Consider the following 27,316-nt stretch of genomic DNA (forward strand, 5'->3'; position numbering starts at 1 on the left):
CTGATCGGGGTCGATGCAGTTCAGATTTCAAATATCTCCACCATATAATTATCGTTAGCTCCAGGCTAGCATTTTATTACTGTTCTTTTTACCATCCGTTGACGCCAAAACATTCCAATTGAAAGCATCTTCTGAAAACTCTTAGGGGCGTGTCCAAGTTACACACAGTTACTGTTACAATCAGAAAAACACAGCCGGAATAGCCTCTTAGGACCAATAAATAATTTCTTGTTCCTAGTAGCCCCTCTGATAACCGCCAAACAGTGATGTAAAACTTTTTTTTTTTGGGCAAGTTTTCTAGCTTACTTAGTAACTTAGTTTGATAATTAATGCTAGCCAGCTAACAGGAGACCTATTTTTGACCTTTTTGAATTTAAGCATAAATGTCCGAGAGCATCCATCCACCACAAAGAAATTATAAGACATCATAAATAAAAATCAAGCTTTATTATGAAGGCATATCACTGCAACAGAGTGAAGGTGTCTGTGTAATCTGAGGGTCTTGAGGGCAGTCATTCCTCTTTATCCTCTGGCTCAGACTGTTTCTGTGTGTCAGGCTCTGGGGATGTGGGGGGCTCTTGTGGGGGGCTCTCGTTTTCCCCCACCTGTTCCTCTGCAGGGGCCTGTTCCTCAGTCACTGTAGCTTCTACCTCCAGCTTATCCTCCTCCTGCTTCTCCATTCCTTCTTGTTCCTTCCCCGACTCTGTATGGATGACAAGTGTGAAAGGGAAAAGACGAACCCTCCCGTGTAGAAAACACAACTCGCATACAAATACACATCCCTTAAGGCTGTTACATTTCTGGGAAAATTGCAACAAATGTGCCTTGAATGACAATGGCAGCAGGCAGACTTGCATTTGCAGAGAAAAATTGCCCATAGAAGACGGAGGTGATACATATTTTTAGAAGTGGCAGAAGCGGTGACTGCGGTTGAGGAGAAAAGCTGTTTTTGACAGCCTCCTCCAGCTGCATTACAGGACCAAGTTTTACAATGTTCGAGAAGATCACATGGGAGGAGGTCATGCTTTTTTATGTTGATAAAGGCGATCACAAATTTTCTAGATGCTATGCAGGGCTCTTGGGTATGATACTGTAATATGCTGTAGTAAAGTTCATGAGAATTGAGGATGTATGAAAATCATGCTTCTTCTTTTTTTATAAATAGTGATCCAATTATCCAAGTGAGTAAATCATCAAGCATTGGATCACTAATATTTGGATCAGCATGTGATTGCTTGTACATGAACAATAAAGTAAGAGTTTCCAATAGTTTAACTTTTTCTTATCAATACACAAAATTGGTGATTACTGTTTGTTTACAGTAATCTTCTGACTTCCAATCTATTGTGAGTAATTTCTACTGGAAAAAAGTGCTTGGGGGTACGTTTGAAAGGTTAACAACAAGATATTCTAAAATGTACCACAAACATGGAGTTTGGCTCTGTTGATAGAATTAACATGGAGGACAAAAAGAGTTTTGTAGAATATTTGTTATTTGTATGTCAAACTCTTCTATGATAACGTATCTTGCTGACCTGCACAAAGGAAAGAAACATGTATTTGCTAGGAGAAAATGTACTTTGATGTTACAGTAGGGACATTTTTGAACATGTTTACAATAGGCCATACAGTTTTACCCACCCTAATTTACTGCATTCACCTACAGTTGTCTAGCTGTTAAATAAACCCCCCCAAGTTTTAACATGCTCACCTGGTGAGGGCGGTTTCTTCTGATCTTTGGCAGGGGTCATCTGCGTCAGACCAGAGATGGATGCCGGCCGCCATTTTAGAACTGGGGCAGTGATGGGCTCATCATCCTCCCCATCACCCCCTTCCTGTAGCACAGAATGGTGAGGAAGCTTGGGAAAAGGGTTTCGCTGTATCTTATGTGCAGAGATCGCCACCCTTGGTCCTAAAGAGCCACAAAGTCTCACTGATTTTGCTTTCTCCTCTATGTGTTGGGTGGATTATATGCCACAGTGGTTTTAAACTCGGTCCTGAGGGATCCTGTGTATGCTGTTTTTTGTTCCAAACACACTTTTGCAAATCCAGAATTTGTTATTTTTTGTTAATTAAGTGCTTATTCTTATTAGTCATGCTGTTAATTTTTGTTAATTGTGTTTAGAGAGATTATTTACCTTCAAAACACACATACTTCACTTCTCATTTTTCTCCACAGGTTACCAGTTGTGACTCATATTAATATGGCCTTTGCCTTTGGGTTAGCAAGAACTGCACCTTCTCACCTGCAACCTATTATGTGACCTTACAATCCCGTGACACCAACCCCACTCTGTGGTCGCTTTGTTATCCCTTATGACACTTATAGCACTAAATCTCCTACCTAGACCTCCTCTGCCTGTCATAGCACCTAATTGTTATGTTGTAAGCTTTTGTCATGACATTCTTGGTTGTGACACAATGAAGTTGCTATCATTACTACTCCTTGGCAAATGTTTTTGTTCAGACTTTCAGGACAACAGCACCTGCTAGATGTCTTAATGCAATTGTAGATGTTACTCAGGTAAAATAAAAATGTTACAACACATAATGTGTAACTAGAAAAAGGTCCTACAATAATACGCTCAGACTCTGTTGAGGTAAGTCATGTTCTTGCTTATCTGTGGTTAAGCACCTTGGATGCCAGAAAAGTTCTCTATAATGAACATTTTACATTACGATTGTCAAATGTTAAAGTAAATATCTGTAAGGATGGGGGACAGCTGTGGCTAAATCCTGATATAAATATAGAACAAGGAAACTAACCCAGTCCAGAAGATCTCTACACACAACCGCATTACCTGATCCACCTGGGTGAACTCCCCATGCTGCTCACATCCAATGTCAAACACGTACTTTCCTGGACCAGAGGGCTGAATGGGAACAGGGGGTTTATGAATGCATCACTGCAGTCCAAACATGGATACTGTGTGTATGATTTAGATAGAAACACACAAACACACACACACACACACACACACACACACGGATATATTTGGACACAATGTTTCAAGTTTTACTACTACTGCACATCTCAGACTGCCTGAATGCGCTGTGCAGTTGATAAAAATGCCAAAATGCCTTTTGAATATGCTTTTCTTAAAACAGGGTGACCGTATGTACAATTTTTTGATTTCAAAAAAGAGGATATGGATGGACAGACATTATGTTAATAATACCAGGCTATTATTTATGGTCTACGGAATCAGCAAAACTTAACTGGACATTTTCAGGAATTTAGCAATTCTGCCTGGATGGATATTTTTGGTCCCAGAAAGATTAAATGTCTGGGACAAAGAGGATGTCTTGTCAGCCTATTTAAAAATGAACTCATTTGAATATGTTCAGAAACAGAAAGGGTAGAAGGGAAGGGGATGACAAACAGGGAGTGAGGAGAGGAGGGTGTATGCTCACGTTGTTGTTAACAAAGTTGCCCTGGTATCTGTGGTTGAGGTGGACAAACTCCCCAGCCGACTCCATCTTGCCACTCACCCAGGTGCCAACATACTTGGATCCTGTGTCTTGGTAGGTGTACGTTCCTTGCCCATGCCTACGCAGATACACCGGTGCACAAAAGTGTGTTTACATACATCTGAGTGCGCGCACATAATATCATGATTCATACAGAGTAATGTGCAAATTTTGTGCTAAGAGGATTTAATTTCTTGTTTGTTTGTGTGACTTTCACTCCTGAATCAGATAGAAGTTTGATGTGGCACAGGTCACACAGGTCACACAGGTCACACAGGTCACACAGGTCACACCTCTGATGGTGAAGCCATTCTCCGTCATATGTGTCTCCATTGGCATACGTGTAAACACCATGACCCTGGCGCTGGTCCTCAACCCAGCCACCTGAGAGCAAGAGAGCGTGAGCGAGAGAGAGAGAGAATAGATCATCTCTGTTCCATTCCTTTTGTGGTGTCAGTATAATTACAGGTATATTTCCTTTTACCCTGTCCCTTTTGAAATATTTCAGGAAATACTTTGCAAGCATAGCTGTGTGCTGTATATGCAAATAATTTTCCCTTGGGGTTGAATTTGAATTTTTACCTGAATGTAAAAAAACCTCCCAATGTTCCCACTCTCACCTTCATATCTGGATCCATCGGGGTAGTAGAAAGTGCCCAGTCCGTGCTTTTTGTTCAGGTCGTATTCTCCAACATACCGAGCTCCGTTTTTAAATCGGTATGTGCCCTGGTGCACAAACACAAGACCAAGCAATCAAACAAACTATCTCACAAATGTCTGAATTATGTTCCACAACAAACTGCAGTCTAATTATGCTCTTCAACACAGTCTTGTGTTTCATTGTTGCCCTCTACTGGCGATCTGTTAGATACTCAAGTTCAATGTGGCTTTGGGTCACATTTGGGTTCCCTACTCCTAATATAAGTTGAGCAAATTGTGTGCCGGGTTGCTACAGGCTATGCTTGGTGTACACTACGGGATTTGCAGTTTGCAGTTTACAGTTTTAAAGATCTGAAGAATCTTAAAGATTTCTGGTTGCACCGCCTCCGTTTAATGTGAGACAGCCACACACAAAAGCCTGTGACTACGCATGTAGTGTGAGCCTTCCGAGGATGGAAATGCCAGCAATTTTTTGACGGTCCTTATGAGAAATGCTCTCCGTTGGCAAGGGCTGTGAAGACCATGATGCAACACATGGGCACATTTTTTCCCCTTAATTATGGGATAAAGGTATGATCACCCCAAAGAAGAGGAATGGCAGAGAATGAGATTGAAGAGTTAAAACTGGCCACATGGAAGCAGTTATAAAACCAGGGTATTCGATTTTGCTATGTTGCATGCAGGATTTATTTATTTTGGTGTTGAAGCCCAGTTTTAATTGGTTAATCTTATGCAGAAATTAGGGTGACTTGTGTTCTATTGTCAGCCACTTGGCTGTGTGCTGCATCATTTTAATAACCCTTTCGGTGCAGATTGGATCTTTTGGGACAAATCAAACCACTTGCTTGAGTTTGCAAACTGAACAGTCCTGATTGTGGTCCACATGTGGAGTTATTTGCCCCCTTTTGTGTTTATATTTTGTCCATAATTTTAATCTTCTTTTTTACATTAAACAAATGTGGAGAAACCCAGTAAAATGGCTTTGGAAGTGGCCTGAGAACTAGACTGGCATGGCTCTATGGACATTTTCCTAGCTGGGACAGTTCCAGTTGTTTCCCACTTGCCCACTTGTCTTTGTTCACTTGTCGTGTGCGCGTACACACACGCAGTGTTTTTGGCCCTTTTGCTTTTGGTAGGAAACTATTTTTTATTTCCAATAACTCTGAATATAACAATACATGACAAATAAATAAAATAATGACAGAAACACAACAGGCAATCAGAAGCAATCACTCATCTAAATGGTCATTTAACTTAATGGATTTTTAATCACAGTTTCAGTGCATGTTTTCGATTGGCCCATACAGTCTTCAAGTGCGATGATGAAGGATATTTTCGATATCTACAGAATTTTCTGACCTACTGGCTTTACAATGGCTGACATGACATATTCCATGTTTGTTAAATATAATGTATGCCTATACTTAATGTTGAGTTTTGTGTGCTTATGCTTTATATGGTGCTATGTATTGCTATGTGTGCTTATCTGCTCAATATGTTGCTATGTGCTTGCTGGGACTCATGCTTATTTGTTATTTGTTGCTATGTATGTGTTGTCATACATAGCAACAAATAAGTTATTTGTAAGTTCTTTTATGTTTCTCCATCAACCTGCCCAGGGACTACAGCTGAAAATTTGTCCTAATGGCTAAATCTGGCGCATTTTATATTATGTTTATTAATGTGCACCTTCTGAAACGTAAACAGTCCAAAGCACTTCATATGATGATGATGATGATGATGATGTTAATTGTATTGCATTCATTTACAATTGTAAACACTGTAAATGTGTTTTTGTATTGTATCAGGGTAGGCGCCATCTTTCCTTCTCAGTTCAAAAATAGTTATTCACTATCCCTTCTTACCTTTAGGCTACACAATTTACACAATCGGCAAAGCAAACCGGTAAGCAATTCAAATAATTAACTTATGTCACTGATATATTTTGCTGATAGATATGTTATTATGCACAAATAATGCATTGCATATGAACTACATAGGCCAAGGCTACATACCGATTGCCTTGTTTGTGGCCCTGAATAATGTAGCCTGTAAAGGTACCCTATATCAACAACTTTACATAATAATCTCGAGGACCTTACCTGACCACTCCTTTTCCCGTTTTCATACAATCCTTGATAAGTATCTCCGTTGGGCAACACTGCTTTCCCGACTCCATGTCTTTCACCTGCCTCATTTCGTTCACCGTCGTACTCCTAATTTAAAATATTTAATTATTCAGAAATTGTATTAATCATACACTTTAATGTATGTATTGGTTTGCTTAAACACTCACTCCAAGGTTGCCCTGATCGTCATCAAATTCTTCAGATCCAGCGTCAGACATTGCAACCATTCTGTGATATTACACGCGCCGAGTTATTCAAAGGGGCCGCTGCAAGTCTACCTTTCCTTGGCGACCCTCAATTCGTTTGTTTGATGTTGCCAGGGCAACTGTCGGACGTGGCAAAAAGTGAATCTGGTATCCGTCACCATTTTTAAATTACGTAGGCCTACAGTGACTTAGAGGAAGTGGAAAGTACTTGCATGTATTTAACGTTCAAGTGTGTTGCAAATGTATCGTTATAAGGCATTGGACATTTTACCCTCCCCGGTCTGGCGTTAGCTCGTAGACCTTTATGATTTCTTTTTCTAACATTTGCTGTGCCATCGAGTCCAACTGAGTGCCAGTTAAGTAGGATATCCCTATATTTTTAAAGAGCTTCTAGGCAAGAATTAAATAAGAACATAACCTACAAAGCCAAATCAATATACAAAGGCGACCTGGACACTGCAGTGTATCTAGCTAGCTAAGCATGGCAAGGTGTAGCCGAGGCAAAAGTTTTAAATCCCACTTAGACCGCTTCTTTATCTGTTTTAACTGTTAACTATAAAGTAAGCTATGCCATCGGAATTCAGACACCCGGTCCAATACACTACACCAGGTTTGACATGGACTACTAAAATGCTTTTTCAATGCGTATTTCCTTGGTCTTTTCGGCCACACCAAAGCAAGCTACAGTGTTGCAAGAAACATCACTCATGACAGACCGGTTCCCTGCTCTGACGTCAGTAAAGACTCGATATGCCGAAACTGTCAGATTCTACGATCAGTGCCCTCTGATATTCGAGGCGAACTTGTACACTAAACGGCTCCTTGGATTAAAAAAAAGAACTGTTTTATATTTTCCACCGTCAATGGAAAAGGTAAAACTACAAAATCATATATTTTCCATTTGTGTTCTACTTGTATGTGTACGGGGGTGGTGCTGCGCCAAATGGCAGCTCGCTGGCTCCTTTCTGGCTTGCCTTGAGACGGTAAAATTGTGTGCACGAGACTGGGTTTAAACGGATATTGTAGCTAGAAAGATAGCGACCTATTAAGATAATTGCAGTGATAATCTTGTAATTCGACATAAGCGAAACTGAAATCGTGGTCGGTTCCGAACTGCAAATCTGCATAACTGTAGGTGTAATGTGCGAAGGGAATATACATTTCCCTGGCTAAGGCTTCAATCGCAGTCAGAAATTTGCATGTCAGATTGTGGTGCTCTCCGAGGCTATATTTTAACAGGAAAGTATGCTACGCTCATTTTTATTTGACTCCAAGTATAAAACGACAAAACCTAGCTAAAGATTTAGACAAATTGATGCTGATCATAACAATGAGGAAGTGATCTATCCGCCAATTTAAAGCAGAGTTAGCCTATGTGCAGTTAGGCTATATGCTAGTTGGCTAATTAACCAAAGGCTTTTTCAAGTGATATGACAATCTCCTTATCTATACACCCTATAGCACGCCCCTAGTTCTATTATTTATGTTCAAGATTACTTGTGACGAATCAACAACATTAGTTCAATAAAGGATGTAGCATACAGTGCCTACAACTGTAGCCTATGTTCCTAGAAGACGAGCTGTGGGAAAGTTTAGAATCCTATAATTCTCCTCACGCGGTAACACCAGTGACTTTGTCCACGTAGCTGAGAGGCTGATACCGCCTTTTGCTTCTGTAACAGTTAGTGGGATCCATGGACAAACCCGCCCCCTTAAAACTCACTCGAACGCACACACTGAATTATTCGCGGTGAAGTGTGTTTCCCCAAATCGTATTGCAACCTCTGCAGGAGGGTGGCGGTGACCCATTCTCATGGATGTGTGAATTTAATACCAGGGAGTGCCTGGAATGAGGCCAAGTGGATCCACTAACACAAGAGCAACCTCCAGCTAAAAGGAGCTGGTTACAAACGATCTCTTCACAGTAGCCTACCGAGTATTTAACTAGTTGTGGCTGTCAGCTGAAATAGCTGGGCCTTCACACTCTCCTGTCGCCTCCTTTCTAAAGGATAAAACTTTAGTGTTTTACAAAGATGGCACTAGGAAGGAGACATTTCACGCCCTTGAATAGCGTCTTTTACGGCTTTGCTGTGTGTTATAAATGTTTAGCAATAGGTTACATTTCAGTGACAGGTGGACTGTCAATCTTTTTAAATTAGAGTAGAGGGATACATTTCCTTTCAGGATCATAATTGTGCTCTCTTTTTGACACAAACTGCAACAGATTTTTGTTTTTACAAGTGCACTTTTACAGTTTAGACATTTGTGTTTGTTTGTCTGTCGGGACACAGGAAAGGAGGGCCCCAGTCTGAGGAAGGTACAACTTGCCAACATGATCCTCCATGGTTACCTCTCCATACCTTCTTACTGGTCATGCCTGAGGAGTTCTAGGTCTTTATCTTCTTCACCCACCACACCATCCTGAGGTCTCCCGTCCTCCAATAAAGTGTGTGCAGCTCTACAGCCATGGCCCCTATCCCCCCTGGAATCCGCTTTCTTTCCTCCTTCAACAAGGACCAGTGGTAGGTGTGTGTGTGTGTGTGTGTGTGTGTGTGTGTGCTCATGTATGTGTGCATGCATGTGTTTGCATATGTGTACTGTACCTCTACTCTGTGTCGGCTATGTGCAGTGTATGTAGGTGCTGTACCATGTGTATGTTTATGTGTGTGTTCTTTGTCCTTTGTGTGTGTGCATCTGTGTATATTTGCCTGTATGAGCTGTGTGCATTTGTGTGTGATTCAGTCTGTAAATAGGTTGTGGTTTCCTGCTGTCGTCATTGGTTTAATCTGTGGCACTAAACTACGCACTTCACTGTTGAACAATAATGCTTTACAGTGAATCAATATGTTTAATGATATACAGAAACTATAATAGGCATGATAGAATCATATTCAGTTAAGCCATCAAATAAAAAGATAAAACTTTGCACAAGATAGCCAGCACACACCTCTCAGTAGGGCATGGGCAACTTCCCAGACACACTTCCTGGCTCACTGCTGCCAGCCATTCGCATGAAATGAGACCTGGCCCCCCTTGGAGCCCCTCCCACACTGCTGTAGGCAGCACACCACCTGGCTGTCTGACCCCCCCACCCCACCCCCTTGCTCAGCTGGCCAAAGACGGTTGTGTTTGCCAATTTGGCAATCTGAGCCAAAATGGAGAGGTGGTGGTGAGGTGGCATAGAAGGTGTGTCTGTGTGCTTCAGAAAGTCAGTTTCGCTGTCTGTCATGGACAGAGGTACATATTATGCTGCTAATTGCTGGTCATATAGAGCAGTACTCCAGTAACTCTGCTTATGTAAGGCTTCACTCACCAATCACTTCTTTCACTTACAGTATGGCTGGGTCAACACGAATTACTGCAGGAGCTATCATTCAGCATATGCTTTATGCTCGCAGAAATATATTGAAATATGAAATATATTTCAGCAATTCACAATATATGGGCATATATTTTATTCATTACCACTTCCAGGTACTACTAATAGCATATATTTGTAATTACACTGCTTTGAAATGCATATATAGTTATATTGGCAAAACAATTAACCCCCCTTCCACATCACCCACTCACATACCTGCTGTTGCTTTTTGGCCCATGCAGGTACAGAGCTTTCACCTTTGGCCTCACCTTCCTGCTCTATACCAGCTTCCATCTGTCCAGAAAACCCATCAGCATCGTCAAGGTAAGCTGAGAGACACACCCTCCTTAGTGCAGCCATACCTGAGGAGGCTCTGTCTCAAGCTGTTCTGATGGACTCCATATTACTGAAGGAGAGCTTGAAAGTGTAGTTTTAAAAACAGATGGCTACATGGATGTAAATTGTCTTAATGGCTTTGGACCCCAATGGCTGGTTTTTTTCAAGTCGATACAAACAAGTCAATGGTATTTCAAGTACAAATGTTTAAAATATTTGCATCTTTGCATTAAATATGTAATATGAACCATATATTTTTGTGCGGTTTGCATCTCTGTACCTGAAAAGCATTGCCCATTCCAACATACTGCAACCACAGTCCTTAATCACATTTTGGCAGGGGCTCCATAAGTTTCAGAAACATTAGGATTTCTGTTGAGACTCTGTGAAGGCATTTGCTTTGCAAGGAGACAGTGGCATAGTATTACTATCATAAATTACTTCAGCCAAATCAGCTAAATTGTTACAGATTTCACATTGACCTGTGGGTTTTCAAAGCCAACAGTCATTTAAAATAATTATTTTGTTCTGAGATCTTTTTAAAATGTGTTTTATTAGACTAAGATACTGGTGAAAACCCTGAAAACATATTTTCCTTAATGTCTTCTATTACACAACGGATTCCAGAATTCTACCAGATTTTTAAAGGCTATTGAAGACATGTTTGCACTGTATGGAGTGAGGGCCTCAAAGTGAGGGCCTCAAATGTGCTAATTTGCCAGACATACACGAGGCCTTCCTTGTTTTGTCAGTGCTTTGCTTTTGAGTGAGAAGTGTTCCTATCCCAATAGGAGGAGCCTTTGCTTTCTACCCTCCTCTTGACCCTAATGTAATGATATGCAAAGCATTGTGCACCAATTGGGCCTGTGAATCGGCTTTCTGCTTTTTGATTGGCTGGCCACCATGTACATTATTTCTGTATAGAACACCGTTGACACCAAGATCTGCTGTTGTGAACTGGAGAGCTGTAAATAGACTGAACTCTCAAGGCTGAGTTTTGAGTGTATTTACTGCATAAATCTACCCCAAGGGACAGATTGAAACACAGTTGAGCCACAATCATTCATCATAGTGCTTGCTTTTTTCCACCTTACGGCCAGTGTCCATATGCATACATTAAATGACGCCTTGGGCAGATTCTCTATTCTCAACATCCTCAGCATTATGTTCTCAAAATAATGTATCCAGCCAGTTTTACAGACACAGATTAAGCCTAGTCCTAGACTAAATTTGAATTGAGATTCTCCACACAAAACTCTTAATCTAGGTCTAAGCTTAAAGGCATACAATGCAGGATTTTAAAAGAAATAAAACAAACATGCTCAGTCATTACTATGATGCACTGGCAACCTGTGTCTGTGTTCACTTCTGCCCAATACCTTGTTTGTCTACTTGTATTTCAGTCAGATAACTCACAATGAATTAAGCAATATTTATTTAGGTTTACTGTAAATGCAAACTTTGGCATCAGCACTGCCTCTTATCACTCCTTGTGTAAAGCCTGCTGAAACAGGGAGTGGCTACGAACCCCTCCTCATGGGGACTGAGAATCAGAGCTCACCGGTGGATGCTTGGAGTGCAAACATTTTTGAAAGCATGAATTAGGAATAGTAGGATAATTTGAGCAAAAGTTTCTGGCAAAAGTGGCAATAGCATGCAATATGGGCAAAGGCAGCATTCCAATACAAGCAATGCAGCACAAAGAGCCAGGAAGTGCAATGGCTTTAGCGTGCTGAATGAACCAGGCAGCAGGGCAGCTTTGTATGATTGTATCAGGGCAGATATGGCAGTAGAGCATGGCAGAGCGTACAAAATGAGAAAGGGCCTAAACAGGTAATGTTGGCGCGTTATATAACCTTTTCCATTAGACGTAAGCGTCATGTGAGGCGATGGCACTTCTCGAGTTCCGCTTGCTCCACATGCTTCGCATAATTTCAGTCAGACAACAAACAATTAATTCAGCAATATTTATTGAGGTTTAATGTAAAAGCAAACTTTGGTGTCGGCTCTGCCTCTCATCACTCCATGTTATAAAACCTGCTGAAACAGGGAGTGGCTACAAACCCCCCAAAAGACGAGAGCTCAAACTGACTATGCTGTGTGTAAAGTGGAGCAGCCACTGTACAACCAGGGCGATACCACACACGTCTGAGACGAAGTGACAAAATAGAAAGCAATTGCATTTCTGGATCGACTTGGCTCATTCTAGAACCTGTTCTTATGCTAAACCAGAAAGTTTAGCTACGAATTCCCATTAGGAATGTTAACCGCAGAGAGTGTGTAAACCCACCAACCCACGGCTTTAGGCAGCACAGACTTCATTAGAATTGCAATACACCAGAAGGGCATAGCATAAAAACTAATCCCCAGCAATCCACCAGAATACCATGAAACAGCGAGGCAGCGTTTATTGGAAGTTCGCGGAATTACCCTTAAATAATCCCCCCAAAATCAGCTAATAATGATTCATAGTGTTTGATAACATAAAGATAATAGAATTATGTGAAATGGATATAGGTCTATATTGAACGTAAGCGCAGTGGACCAACGCTGAGACCTTCAGGAAGCAGGAAGTGCATACCATGGAGCAGATGTAGCAGCGCCTATGGAGCGGTTGTAGCCCGTCTTTTAGAGATCAGAAAGAGTGCACAGCTTGGTTCGAGCTCACGCAGCCGTGCAAAAATAAGACCATTGTTCACACAGTAAAATGGCTTGTTGAAAGCCCCGGGCCTCGTGCATTAACATCACACTCGCATGTCAACGCAAATGAATAAACCTTGAAACTGGTGTGAAAATGCGTGCCTCCAAGTGCCGGGCCAACCTAGCCAAACAATTTTATCGGCTGTTCAGCTGAAAATCAAGTTCCCCGATCTTGACTGACGTGATACTGAAGCGTGCCAAAGTGTACAACGAGGACAATGCAAATGTATGTCGTTTGAAGGAAACTTGTGCGAGCAGCCCACATGAAGATGACCGTCTCATGAATCTATATTGTTTAACCGGATCTCAGCTTGCCAAGCAACATGTTCAGTTTGCTGGATACGGTGCCGTTATTGGGCCGAGCAATAGTTGTGCTCTGCCTCACCTCCATCAACTGCTTGATTCACGTTCAGACGATTAGTCTTACTTGCTTTCCGCTTTTAAGTTATGTTATGTTATATTTATATGTTATATGTACAATTACGATTGCATACCTGGCAGAGCTTACTGCCATTCCAAGCAATTATAAATGACAAAATAAGATGTAACAAGTCACTGAGACTAAGGATAATTGAGGGCGTTGGCCGGGTGAAGTTGTCAGGCTGTTACTGATTACTGTACACGTACGAGTAATCTGTAATCAGATGGCTTTTATGGAATACAATACCCGAAGGGAACTATGTAGCCTGCTTTTGCTCCTGGGAGGGCAAAAAACCACAATTCTCCTGGCAGCGAAGGTGACCAGATTGGCAATCACTTGACGGAGGAAGGGAAATTCCTTCTTTCCCCCCTAATGGTAACAGGGTTTTCGTCTTAAAAGCACAAATTCGACAATTTTGTATATTAGATTAAGGCATGACATATGTTAATATCAAAATGCTATCGAGTGGAATGAAGCGCTCCAGCAGATGTCCTAAATTTAATGAACTCCGACTACCACAAACCGGTGCACTCACCGGACAATGTAGGCATGTGGACGAATTGGAAAGTTCGCATCACTGCTGGTCTCTGCATCTCGCGTGCTTTGTGGACGACAAGCTGATTCGGTGGAATTCAAGCCCATATATTAAATTTAAATTCAAATTTTATTTGTATTGCGCTTTTCACGAAAAACTATCACAAGACGCTTTGTGTGTGTTTTTACGCATGTGCTTTATGTTGTTGTGTATGTGCAGAGTGAGCTACACAAGAATTGTTCCCAGATCAGTGAGCTTGCAGTGCCACATAGCAGCCAGCAGCCCTCACTCCACAATGATGGAGACTGCAGCTGGAAACCCTTTGGTGAGCTACGTCCCACCCTCTCATTCTTTCATTCACTCTCTGCCTCTTTCTGCCCCAATTTATTCATTTTCACTTCCTTTCTTTCTCTACCTCTTGCCGTCTTCAAACTCCTCTTCTTGCCCCCCTCAGACCTGGGTCAAATACGTAATTGTTTTGGATTCAAAGACTTTTCCATGCTTTACTGAGCTTGTGTGGTGTATTGAAATGTGCAATGACTTCTGGTCCTCTCGGTTGGCTCAATTGCACCAGGCAAGATCAATTGAGCACAGAAAAAGTATTTGAATCTAAAAAATTATGTATTTGACCCAGGTCTGACACACACATGCACACACACTAGTGCTCTTTATGCCTTTTCAGTTCTACCTCCTCCTTCATTTTAGTTTGAATAACTGGATTTTTTTCAGATTTTGTTACTAAAATACATAAAAATGCGAATTATTTCCTGCAATCATTGCATGCTGAGAATTTCTAGTCTCTGTCCCTGCTACTGTATGCCCAATCTGTCACTTCTTTTCTGTCTCTTTGTCTGTCTCTTTTTCTCATTCTCTCTCGCTCCCATACTTCTGCTTTCCTGCATCTCTCTCTACCACTCGATTGGGCAGACTGTGTGAAAGTGAATTTTCAGTCCAGACTTTCTTTTTGCAGACAAGAGCAACTACAAACAACTGCTTGGAGCAATGGACTACTCCTTCCTGTGTGCCTATGCAATTGGCATGTATCTCAGGTAATATCGCTTTACAACACTTTGGGCCTGTATCCTAGGTAATATAATTTGACGACACTGTTGGCAAGTATCTCCGGAAACAGCTTTAGGACACTGGGGGCATGTATCTTGGTAACAGCTTTAGAACACTGGGGCCATGTGTTTGAGGTAACTGCTTGAGAAAACCGTTGACATATATCTCAGAAAACCTGGCCTTAAAACACATCAGACCTGAATGAACAATTGTATTGGACTGGGGCATTGCACGAGGCCAGCATAGCACATAACCAGCATTGATCTGTAAATATCATGTCAGCAATGTATCATGTTGTGTCTCAGAGGGGAAAAACATTGTATTTCAAGCACAACAAGGGCTTGTTAATTAGTGGAAGATTTGGATTGGCTTATGAACGCAGAAGAATGCAGAAAACTATTTTGAATGACTGATGAGAGCATGGAATGAATTCAAGTAATCATAACTTCCCTTTGGCAAGCTCCCTAACAGCCCTCTGTGAAAATGTCAAAATGACCGCGTGTCTGTGTCAGTTCAGGCCCTTTGTGCCACTGTACCGGTTTGTCTGCATGTGTAACTAACAGTGCAGCTTTTCAGTTGTTTGCATGGTGTCGCGTAACATCTCTGACTCCAAAAGCTCTTCCACTGTCCTTCAGTTTAATTTTGAAACTGGCCGAATGGATTGTGTTCTATAATCTTATATCTGTTCAATGAAGGGCGATTAATTCACTTTTTGAAAAGAAAATATTTTTCATTGGCCGATTTGCAGTTTGTATTTCTTGGTGCATACTGTGTCTTTGATTTCTTTTGATTCACGAGGTAAAAGCAAATAGAGTTCAACCATTATTGTACTAGTTTTTTGATGCTATTTATTTGTCAGTGGAATCATCGGTGAGCGCCTACCCATTCGCCTTTACCTGACGGTTGGCATGGTGACCAGTGGGCTTTTCACCTGTCTGTTTGGTCTGGGCTATGTCTACAATATCCACAGCCTTGGCTTCTACATCTTTGTCCAGGTGAGAATCAAAGGCACTTTTGTACTTTTGCATAGGGCATAAGGACAAGAACATTTTTTTATTAGTTTATTTTTTCTTTTGCGAATGGCATTAAAAATACATCACCAATTCCAAAAGCATTTTCCATTAGTGGCCAAGAATGTAACCTTGTACTTGGTTCTGTTTGAATGAGTTATTTTGCAATGTGTTTAACAGTGGCCAGTGACCTTGCAAGGTATTCCATGCTGAACCTGAAATGTGGTTTAGATATCCACATCATCAGTCCCTTTTTAGAAATGTGCTTATTCTCAAATTGTTCCAGCAGACCAACTGAAGTTTTCTCCCCTGTTCACAGGTGGTTAATGGCCTGGTTCAAACCACAGGTTGGCCCAGTGTGGTCACCTGCATCGGAAACTGGTTTGGGAAGGGAAGGTGAGTCGTTTGCTCTTCTGTTCTTCTTAAGGAAACAAACTTAACATTGTGTGATTAGGTGAGAAATAGTGCGGTTGGGTGTGGAGCAGTGTGGTTGGGTGTGGAGCAATGCGGTTGGGTGTGGAGCAGTGCAGTTGGGTGTGGAGCAGTGCAGTTGGGTGTGGAGCAGTGCGGTTGGGTGTGGAGCAGTGCGGTTGGGTGTGGAGCAGTGCGGTTGGGTGTGGAGCAGTGCGGTTGGGTGTGGAGCAGTGCGGTTGGGTGTGGAGCAGTGCGGTTGGGTGTGGAGCAGTGCGGTTGGGTAAGGAGCAGTGCGGTCGGGTGAGGAACAGTGCGGTTGGGTAAGGAGCAGTGCGTTTGGGTGAGGAGCAGTGTGGTTGGGTGACTCTGGGTGTCTCCATTCTGTGCTTCCACAGGAGAGGGCTCATCATGGGGCTGTGGAACTCCCACACCTCAGTGGGCAACATTTTGGGCTCCCTGATTGCCGGTTACTGGGTCTCCTCCAACTGGGGCCTGTCATTTATTGTCCCCGGCCTCATCATTGCTGCGATGGGCGTGGTCTGCTTCCTCTTCCTCATTGAGCGTGAGTCTACAGCCATGCCTCTTCCCTGTTTGTTTCAGAATTGTGCAGAACACCTGATCTTCTTTAATGTCCCTGTAGAACCGTATGGGCTTATTTCAATACTGACGAGGCCTGTACTGTATCTCCACAGATCCCAATGACTTGAAATCAGCCTCCTCGCAGAGCACACTTAACGGTAACACGGTGAGTAGAGTATTTGGGCATTTGATATCTCATTTCACTTGAGCCTGAATCTGATCAGCTTTAGCACTAAATATCAATAGTTACTGTCTGTTCTATTATGGTGCTTGGAGCAAATAGTATTGGTATTTGCACTCAGTGGTGTGTGTGTGTGTGTGTTTATCTCAGTCAACCTCTTTTTCTTTGCTCTGCATGTATTTACCTCAGTTATCGCACCTCTGTGGTCTTAATGGCTGCTTTTTTTCCCATCACATTTCAGTGGTCTTCGGGTCAGTTTCATGGACACAGATTAATCCTAGTCCTGGACTGATTTGATTTGTGTGGATAATCTCCATTCAAAATTCTATTTTATCTGGGACCAGGCTTAATCTGGGTCTGCGAAACTAGCCCTTAGTGTTTGGGGACTAATCTAATGGAGCTACTTTCTGTTTCTGCAGAAGCTGGCAAAGAGCTATAATGGAATGAATGGCCATACGGAGACGTATCTACAGTACAAGAAGGGGAGTAAATCACAGGTGAGTCTGCACCTGCACAGGTTAATATACTATACTTGAGTTAGATGATAGGATGAGCGATACTTGTACAGGTGAATCTACTGTATATATGGAGGGAAGGAAGGGGACGGATCTCAGGTCAGTGTGTAATGAACCAAACTGTGTGGAATGGCCTTGGGAAAACAGAGCAGTGAGATTGGGGATGAATATGTGTATAGGTTTGAGCATGTTTGGACTGTGTGTGTGTGAGACATTAATCCACTGCTGGATCTCCTGTAGAGCTGGGACACGGAGCTCTTGCTGCCAGACAGCGTGGGCGTGTGTGCGTGTGCGTGTGCGCGTGCGTGCGTGCGTGCGTGTGTGCGTGCGGGTGTGTGTGCGTGTATGTATGTGTGTGTGAGAGAGTGTGTGTGTGTGTGTGTGTATATGTATGTATGTGTGTGTGTGTGTGTGTGTGTGTGTGTGTGTATATGTGTGTGTGTGTGTGTGTGTGTATGTGTGAGAGAGAGAGAGTGTGTGTGTGTGTATGTGTGTGTGTATATGTATGTATGTATGTATGTATGTGTGTGTGTATGTGTGTGTGTGTATATGTATGTGTGTGTGCGTGCGCGCGCGCGTGTGTGTGAGACATTAATCCAGTGCTGGTTCTCCTGTAGAGCTGGGACACGGAGCTCTTGCTGCCAGACAACGTGGGCGTGCGTGTGCCCGTGCAGCAGGTGGTCGTTGTGAAGAACGAGGGAGAGCCTTCCGCCATCAGCTTCCTCGGGGCTCTGCATATCCCGGTACGACAGCAACCGCGCATCACATTTATTACTGCACATTATTATATTACGCCCGTTTTATAGCATCAGTATAATGTGATAAGAATATTAGCATAATTATCAATTATATCAGTATTATAGTAGAATAGTCGCATTGAGTAGCATAATTACATTAGCTTTTACTGTAATTGTTTCTGTTTGTAAGGTAATACCATAGGTTAAACTGTCTCACTTTCTCTCTCTTCTCTAGGGTGTGGTGGAATTTTCACTCTGCCTCCTGTTTGCCAAGCTGGTCAGCTACACTTTTCTCTTCTGGCTGCCCCTGTACATCACAAAAGCAGGTACTCCCAGCAACCCCAACAAAACACTGAAACCAAAGCATACAGACACTTCTCATTCCTACCCAAACAAAAGCAGGTACTTCCTGTTTCTGGCCCATTAAATCAAAGCCCCTCACCCTAAAGGAAGGAATGTTGGCCGGTATTGTTCACTCCCTCTGGCTTTTCCAGTTATCCAGTTACTGTACGTATGTGTATGTGCAATACGATGTATGACATTTGCAGCAACATACCGAACATGTTTTTCTTGTTCCAACCCCCAGACACACAAACAGACATGCGCGCACACACCAAATTTGTGGTTATGTGGTTATTTTAAATATTTTATCCCTTAACACAACAAAATAGTTTTCCTACCAATATTCAGAATTCAGTTCAGATTTTGTTTTTTTATGGTTCCACATTTTGGTTCCTAACATGTTTCTTTCTCAAGGGCCTTCAATACTCATTACTTAATTTAATATTAACTGTAATATACTTAACTGTAATATTGAAAACAGTATTAAATATTTTTGACCATTTTTCCAGTTTGCGTACCAACTGAAGCCGACTCCTGTTTTGGCTACTTTTCTGAGGGTTCAGTGGTTAACATTTAATAGAGATTACATTAAAGGATTATGAAACAGGAGGGCAAGATCTGTGACCCAGATTCCTTGGACAGAGTCCCAGAGTCCCCTAATCTTATGCAGTTTGTCCTCACTTTTGAGAGATGATTTCAATAAAACTGCAAGCTGCACATTTGCACTAACATGGCTTACAATTACACATATGGCCAGATTAAACCCTACTGTATAATGTAAAACCTTGTGCTGTAAATAGTTTACATATGGTATGTCCTTGTTTTAAAAGTCCTAACCTGCACTAGGCCTGCTCTGGCAGCAGGAAGTATACTCCTTTGACATCTGGCTGCTTCTTCTTTCCTTTTTTAGCACACCTGGATGCCAAGAGGGCAGGGGATCTCTCTACTCTGTTTGATGTGGGAGGCATTGTTGGTAAAACATGTTCTATCACTTTTCCATTCCATAACAGTACAGGCATTTGGCAGACACTCTTACTTCTTTCTTACTTCTGGAAGAAAAAATAATTTAAAGGAAGGGAAAAGTATCCTGCTCTGTAATATAAATTATTGTATCATTTTTTCCATTGATTTATATTTCTATACTTAACAAAAAAAAAAATCCCAGTTCAGTTTGCTTAGTGATCTGCTAACTTGACTAAACAAACAAAATGTTTGCCCAATGAGGTTACGTTTCATGTTTATTTTGGAGAACCATGCATTGCATGTAGTTTTAATATTATGTAGTTTCAGGGGATAATTTAAGTTTCAGTGAAAGCCCTGGAAGAAAGAAGCAACTTTCCCTTTTCGAAAGGAGAGTGGAAACCGACATGGGTGGACTCAATAGGTGCTGGAATTCTGGAATATATTTTATGCAGTCAGCAAAATGATCAGTGATTTTCATTTTGCGGACTGAATAGCATGTTTTAATTGGCTGGTATGTTTTCACAGACTGTCTGTAAGTATATGGGCGGAAAGTGGTCAGTGGTTTTCAGATCTGAACTCTGGCCCTGGAGTACCCCCACCACTAGGTGGCACTGTCTGAGATATGTAATGGCTGCTGGCCTCTTGTCTGTGTAGGTGGGGTGCTGGCTGGGGTGATCTCTGATAAGCTGGGCAAGAGAGCAACCACCTGTGCTGTGATGCTACTGCTGGCTGCACCCACGGTGAGGCAACATCGCCTACGCACGCACACGCACACACACACACACACACACACACACACACACATAGACACACACACATGCACACATACACACATACACACACATGCACATATAGACACATTCATGCGCATGCACACGTGTGCTCACACACACACACACACACGCACAGAGACATATACACACAGACATACACACACAGACATGCACACATACACGCGCATGCACACGTGTGCTCACGCACACATGGACACGCACACACATACACAGAGAAACACATGGACATACACACATAAATGCGTGTACACAGACACACACGCGCACGTGCAGTCATACATGCACACGCGCACACCAGATGTATAAGAACTGGAGACAGCTTTGGTTTATCTGTTCCATAGAGTCCTATGGGAGCTTCTCAGTGGCACATGAAGCCAGTTCATGAAGGCTGCCATGTTTGGCCATGTGTGTTTTCTTTACCCCAGAGCGTGCACCCTGGGGATTTTTTGGGTACCAGAGCATGCACAAGTGATGAAAAAAATCATATATCTTATGTGAGGCTCATAAAACAAATCAGGCCCTGGAGAGTCATTAGTTCTGTGTGAAGAAATTTTGGAATGTAAAAGTACTGTGCATAATAATATTATTTTGCCAGTATGAATTTGATAAGTAAGCTGTATTATTTGAAAGCCCTGGGGTGGACAGACATACGTTGTTGATCGTTTCCTTAACTAAGCATTATCAACTTCTGAAAAGAAAAATTCCACAACAGTGGGAATGTTAGCTGACAAAACAAATATGTTTTATTTTCCAGTTAGTGAAAGTAAGTTTTGACTGTGTGTTTCAGCTTTATGTGTTCTCCATGATCAGTGAACTGGGACTGGGGCCCACTATAGGTAAGAGTCCCTTCTCTGTCCCCCTTCCCCTCTCAGTTTTCTCCTTGTTTTTATGTCTTTAGAAGGCAATCTCATCCACAGTGACTTACAATGGCAAGATTAGCACAGCACACTCCATAAGATTGGCATAGCACAGCAGAATATGTTGGCGATTTAGTGTCAGGCTTAAACATAACTGTCTCTAAGATAAATACATTAGGTAATGCTATAAAAGTGTCATAAGCTTATACATAACCCCACTGCCTTATAGATAGAGAGAGTACATGCATAATCTTCTCTGTTCTATGAATGTGAAATGTTCAATTTGACATTTAATGGTGTTAGAAGTGTTATAAAGTGTCATGCTAATCACAGAGTTTTTGATAATATTATGTTAATGTAATGTTGTGCTAATGTTGTTCCACAGCTATGCTACTTGTGTGTGGTGGCCTAGTGAATGGACCTTATGCCCTTATCACCACTGCTGTGTCTGCAGATCTGGTGAGATAGAGGGCATGAGCATATGTTTGTGTTTCTGTGTGCCCTGTATGTGCAGTATTTGTCATCTGTGTGTGCATTTATGTGTCTTATCCTCATGAAGTATAACCGTATTCATGTCGATTTGTCTGTTGAAATATATGTTACATTTTGTTGCAGTATGTTGAAAATGTTCATATGTATGTAATAGCCCTGTGTGATTGTGCATAAAGGAAAGGATTTTGTAAGGATTGTATTACTGTAGTCCAGGGGTGGACCTTTCCTGGAGGGCAAGCATGTATGCAGGCTTTTATTTCCACCTATTATCATTTACTGTAAGTTAGTTAGCTATATACAGCAATATATGCACTTTCCACCTAGTTAGAACACAGTAAAACATTTATCTTTATATTTTTTACATTTTAGTAATTTAGCAGTCACTTTTATTCAAAGTGCATAAGTTGAATGCGTCAATGATTGGACTAATGAAATCATTTAGAGCAAGTATAGGCATGAAATTTAGAAACTAATTTCGCTCTGAGACACCCCTGCTGTAGAATGTTTAGAGTGTTGTCCTGGAGGTGTGTGTCTGTGTCTGTGTCTGTGTCTGTGTCTGTGTCTGTGTCTGTGTCTGTGTCTGTGTCTGTGTCTGTGTCTGTGTCTGTGTCTTTGGCTATGTGTGTGCGTGTGCGTGTGCGTGCGTGTCCATGTTTTGTGTGTGGTGTGTTCTGACTCTTCTCCCTTCACTGTGACTCAGGGAACACACAAGAGCCTGAAGGGGAATGCTCGAGCCCTGTCCACCGTGACGGCCATCATCGATGGGACCGGATCTGTCGGTCAGTGGAGCCCTCTCACCAAGGCTTTCCTCTCCAACCTTTCACCTTATATTATTATTATTATTATTATTATTATTATTTTATTAATTTATTTTATTATTATTAATATTATTATTATTATTATTATTATTATTATTATTATTATTATTATATAATATTGTTTTATTATTATCATGATCATTGTTATGATGATCATTATTATCATGATTATAATCATAATAATAATAATTATTAATACTTTATTTGTATAGCACTTTTCGAAAGCAAAGTGATTTCTACACATACAAATGAATAAAATAATACAGGACAAGAATATGATATATTAAAACAAATATAGAGAATTAGTCAAGTAAAAACCACAATAGAATGAGAGGGGGGTAAAACAATAACAAATAAAAATATAATAAAATAAAATAATAATAATCCTATGATAAAATATGAGCATAAGAGCTCATAAAGAGGCATTAAACATTAAAAGCAGATTTGTAAAAGTGTGCCTCAATGAGGGATTTAAAAATGAGCCACCAACTCAGGAACTATTCTGTCTGTTTTAAACTCAGGATTTTCAAACACAGTCCATGTGAACCACGGTGTATGCTGGTTTTCAGCCAACTGTAATTGCATCCCCTGTATTGTAATGTTCTGTTTAAGCTAGTCCTTTTCCTTATATAGAGACTCTTCTCTTGAGAGATGACTTACCTTAGGCTGCATGATGTCAGAAATCGAATGATGCCACAGGAATGGCTGTAGCACCCCCAGCTGTGTGGCTGAGGGGTGGCAGGTCTGTGTTGAACTCGGTGCTGACCCCCTGTGCTCTTGGTCAGGTGCGGCGGTGGGACCCCTGCTGGCTGGACTGTTGTCGGCACGAGGCTGGAATCACGTCTTCTACATGCTGATGACGGCCGACGCCTTTGCTCTGCTGGTGAGACCCCACATCATACTAACCCACCACTAACACTAATTCCCCTAGCTGACGGACACACTGACCCCACCGCTAACACTAATCCCCTTCACTAACTGACACACTGGCTCCACCACTAACCCTAATCCCCTTCACTAGCTGACATACTGACCCCACCACTAACACTAATCCCCTTCACTTACTGACACACTGGCTCCACCACTAACCCTAATCCCCTTCACTAGCTGACATACTGACCCCACCACTAACACGAATACCCTTCACTAACTGACACACTGGCTCCACCACTAACACTAATCCCCTTCACTAACTGACATACTGGCTCCACAACTAACACAAATACCTTTCACTAGCTGACATACTGACCCCACCACTAACACTATGTATGAGTCAAAATATTTTCATATTTTAGTAGCTGAACAGTATACGATTAGCTTTAAGGGGTCAAGTAGCAATTTTATTTAATCCTTATTAGACACCATAGAAGTGTTGGCAGTGTAGTTAAACTAGAGGGTATGATGTGTTCAGTCACGAATGAGACCGTAAATGGGTCACACTGCCGTATGGTGGGCATTTAATGTATTTACACATGAGTCACATTCATGCCAGAAATATTTGCTTCACATGCTTGTCTTAATAACTTCAGGCTACTTGCAAACTAGGTGTGATTCAGTTTACTTGTACCTGAGCCAGCTTGCTTGGTTATTGACCTTAAATAAAAGTTTTCCCCCTATGAATTTAGCCAGCTTGCTTGCTCTAGCATCTGTTTAAATTTGGAGTGAGGTGACTGAGGTATCTATGGTCATTTTATCTGTACTACTGTCTTTTCTGCATAGAGCAGTCGCGTAGCAGTGGAACTAACCGATGGGAGTGTCCTTTTGTTGCGGGCACAAATAGGGTTGTGCCTTTTTGTGTCTAGCTTGCATGGAGAGCTACAGAAATCTATTCGTCAACAAAACCTAACAATGATTCATGTAGAGTATGTGGGGATGACATTTGTACAGAAAGGAGAAAAACAACTTGATAAATATTTCTCTACAAAAACAGAATGTCCATGTTAATTTATAATAAAGAACCAAGTTTAAGTGTACATATTATTATTCTTTGTTTTGCAATGGTAATGTAACATGTTTGGTTATGGATATTGTAGTACCAAAACTGTGTTTGGCAGTTGTTTTGCTCATGGTTGCCATGCTACAATTGCCTTTTCTGGTAATGCTTCACTGTGATTGGCTGTTCTGCAGTTACTGCTCCGTCTGGTGGCGAAAGAACTTTGTTCACGCAAGCCCCGTCCGGGAACAGCCATGCCGTGAGTGGACCACACCTCTCTCTCTCTCTCTCTCTCTCTCTCTCTCTCTCTCTCTCTCTCTCTCTCTCTCTCTCTCTCTCTCTCTCTCTCTCTCTCTCTCTCTCTCTCTCTCTCTCTCTCTCTCTCTCTCTCTCTCTCTCTCTCTCTCTCTCTCTCTCTCTCTCTCTCTCTCTCTCTCTCTCTCTCTCTCGGCAAGAATAAAAAGACTTAGGTGGCTACAGGAAATGTTTTGAAGTTATAGACTAAGTAGTCTAACTGAGTAACAAAAACGTTTGCACATGCCATGTTCACTTTGGTTTATTATTTTGAATATGTAACCAATGCAAATGAGCTCCCCCTGCTGTGTAAAGGCATACATTTATAAAGGTCAACTTCTGTTCACAGATGCGCTTTGACCAGGGGTATCTGAAGTACTGTACATGCATTTCAACACACAAATTCATAAAAATACACAAAATGGAAGACATGAGAAGTGCTGTTACTGCAGAACGCTAAGCCCACTGTGTGACTCTGTCTTCATCTCCAGGCTGAAGGAACACTGAGCACTTTGAGTCCAGAGAGAGACAGCGAGCGGGAGGGAGTGTCCACTACAGAGGACTGGGGACATGAGCCCCTCGACCCGTCTGTGACTCCCACTGTCCAACAGTACACTGCCCTGACCTCTTGACCTCTTGACCTTATGGCTCCGGCACAAACAGTGAGGGGACACTCCACATGCCACTGCCCTTCTCTGCACACATTTTTACATCCCCCTTTTCTATTGGATGGAATGTAGGTTTTTTGTGACCTTCATATGCTTTTTGTATTGGCCAAAGATCTTATGAACTATTACGTAGGTTCTATATTAAAAAAAACTATACGTCTACACGTATACAAATGTATTTTTTCATTTCTGACATTTTGTATCATCTATTCTGTTTAATGTTCTGCTCATGTTTTGTTAATTTGAATTTCCTCATTGAAGGATTGTGAGAATATTTATTTATCTGTCCATCTTTATATTTAATCTGAATGTAATCTTGCCAAACAACATTCTTTGTGTCTAATATCTCTCAGGTTGTCGAGATGTCGAAAGTACTGCGTGTCGATTTTTCTTTCTTTGCACAAAAGCAATGTGAGAGAGATCTCTGTAAGAAGCAGTGTGAGAGGTATGTCTGTACTGCGAGAGATTTCTCTACAACCCAGTAAATAGACTTCTCTGTACAAAGTAGTCAGTCGAAAATCTGCTTTGTGCAATAGAAAAATATTTAGAAAGTTCTGAATATCACCTAGACCTTGTACATTTTCTGAAGATGAATAATGCTGTTGATGTAGAGTGATTGTTTGTTTCAGAGAAGTAATGTTTCATGTGTATTTGTTCTATTTATTGCTGTAACAGATAGTTGTTTCATGTGCCTAAAGTGGCATATGACAGTTTTGATAAGGACATTACATTTTGATGTTATTGTTATACATATCAATGTTGCTAGAAGCGGTTATTGTACAATAGGACCAAAGCTAAAGGCCTGCTCAAATGAAAAGTAACATTTCATAATGTAAATCTAAGGATACAGGATAGAGTTTACTGTCATTTTCACAATATCGTTCTGAAATGTGCATATGCATAATTCCATAAATTGCCTATATATGACAATGTGAGAGCATTCATTTTATGGTTATATCGAGAATTTCAACATATTCCTCAGTTTAGTTACTGTTTTAAATTTATTTATGTTTACCAGAGACAGATGCTCATAGATCAATAGATCCTCATAGATCAATAGACCCATCCTCTTTCATAATCAGACTTGAACCTTAACTGATGGTACTGGGTGGTGTTTTTCTTCTGTGGTGTTTGGTGATTTTTTAAATTTTTTATCTGGTGTCCTGAGTCTGGTCTGCCCCCTGCTGGTTCTCCTGGGAGACTGCAAGGATGGGTTGATTTGCCTCTCGAGAATTAATAAAGAAATTTAAGAACACAAACCTGGGTTCACTTTTTTGCTATTTATGCTATTATGTACCCATCTGTAATGGTATGATTTAACACAACACAGGACATATACAGTGGGCTCCAGAATTATGTGGCAGCCTGCTTTTATGCATTTAGTTGCTGCCACATAATTGGCTAAATAATGGCACCTAATAAAGTGCTTAGTGAGTGTTAAACAAAACAAAGTCTATATAATTCTATATAATTGACCAATTAAGTCAGAAATAGCCCACAATCAAATTAAAGAGTAACAGTTCATAGTTCAAAATAAAACCTTTCATCAGAAACCCACCCCACTGCTGTCATGACATGGGTCAATAAGAGAACACTGGTGTTCTTATTTATATTTCCCTGGTATTTCCACATCATTCACTCTTATTATATCACTTAAGACAGTTTTTTCTGGAATCTTTCATGTGTGCCTCATATCTATATATAGTGTCGTGGAAGCGAGGATTACGTATAATACGTTTATTTCCTGAATCCAGCGGTTCCAAAAAACAATATCCTTCTTAAGATGTTCAGCACTCTGAATACTGAGTGGTATTGTGTGCTAGAACCCCTAACTTAAC

At 41.3% G+C, this 27,316-nt stretch overlaps 2 protein-coding genes across 3 annotated transcripts; one reads left to right on the forward strand and one right to left on the reverse strand.

Annotated features, from left to right (window-relative positions):
• Positions 1-427: 427 nt before the first annotated feature.
• rsph1 (radial spoke head component 1) lies at positions 428-9,144 on the reverse strand. Its single transcript, XM_061235294.1, has 8 exons — positions 6,428-9,144; positions 6,234-6,347; positions 4,092-4,197; positions 3,765-3,855; positions 3,415-3,550; positions 2,802-2,873; positions 1,712-1,835; positions 428-703 (listed from the first exon to the last, which is right to left on the reverse strand). The coding sequence occupies exons 1-8, from the start codon at positions 6,485-6,487 to the stop codon at positions 513-515; spliced, it is 894 nt and encodes a 297-aa protein (XP_061091278.1). The 5' UTR covers positions 6,488-9,144; the 3' UTR covers positions 428-512.
• Positions 7,185-26,737, forward strand: slc37a1 (solute carrier family 37 member 1). 2 transcript variants are annotated; one of them, XM_061235292.1, is made up of 20 exons: positions 7,185-7,338; positions 8,758-8,988; positions 10,070-10,151; positions 14,039-14,144; positions 14,790-14,868; positions 15,741-15,876; positions 16,211-16,287; positions 16,701-16,867; positions 16,998-17,050; positions 17,485-17,562; positions 18,198-18,323; positions 18,553-18,643; positions 19,570-19,632; positions 20,277-20,362; positions 21,204-21,252; positions 21,659-21,732; positions 22,466-22,544; positions 23,369-23,466; positions 24,711-24,775; positions 25,302-26,737. In XM_061235292.1, exons 2-20 carry the CDS (start codon positions 8,933-8,935, stop codon positions 25,315-25,317), a joined length of 1,581 nt encoding a protein of 526 aa, XP_061091276.1. In that variant the 5' UTR covers positions 7,185-7,338; positions 8,758-8,932; the 3' UTR covers positions 25,318-26,737. The 2 variants fall into 2 exon arrangements, with proteins under 2 accessions (XP_061091276.1, XP_061091277.1); XM_061235293.1 differs by lacking the exons at positions 7,185-7,338; positions 8,758-8,988; positions 10,070-10,151 and adding an exon at positions 13,372-13,659.
• Positions 26,738-27,316: the final 579 nt, after the last annotated feature.

Source organism: Conger conger, chromosome 3 (assembly GCF_963514075.1).
Source record: "Conger conger chromosome 3, fConCon1.1, whole genome shotgun sequence".
Classification (NCBI taxonomy): Eukaryota; Metazoa; Chordata; class Actinopteri; order Anguilliformes; family Congridae; genus Conger; species Conger conger.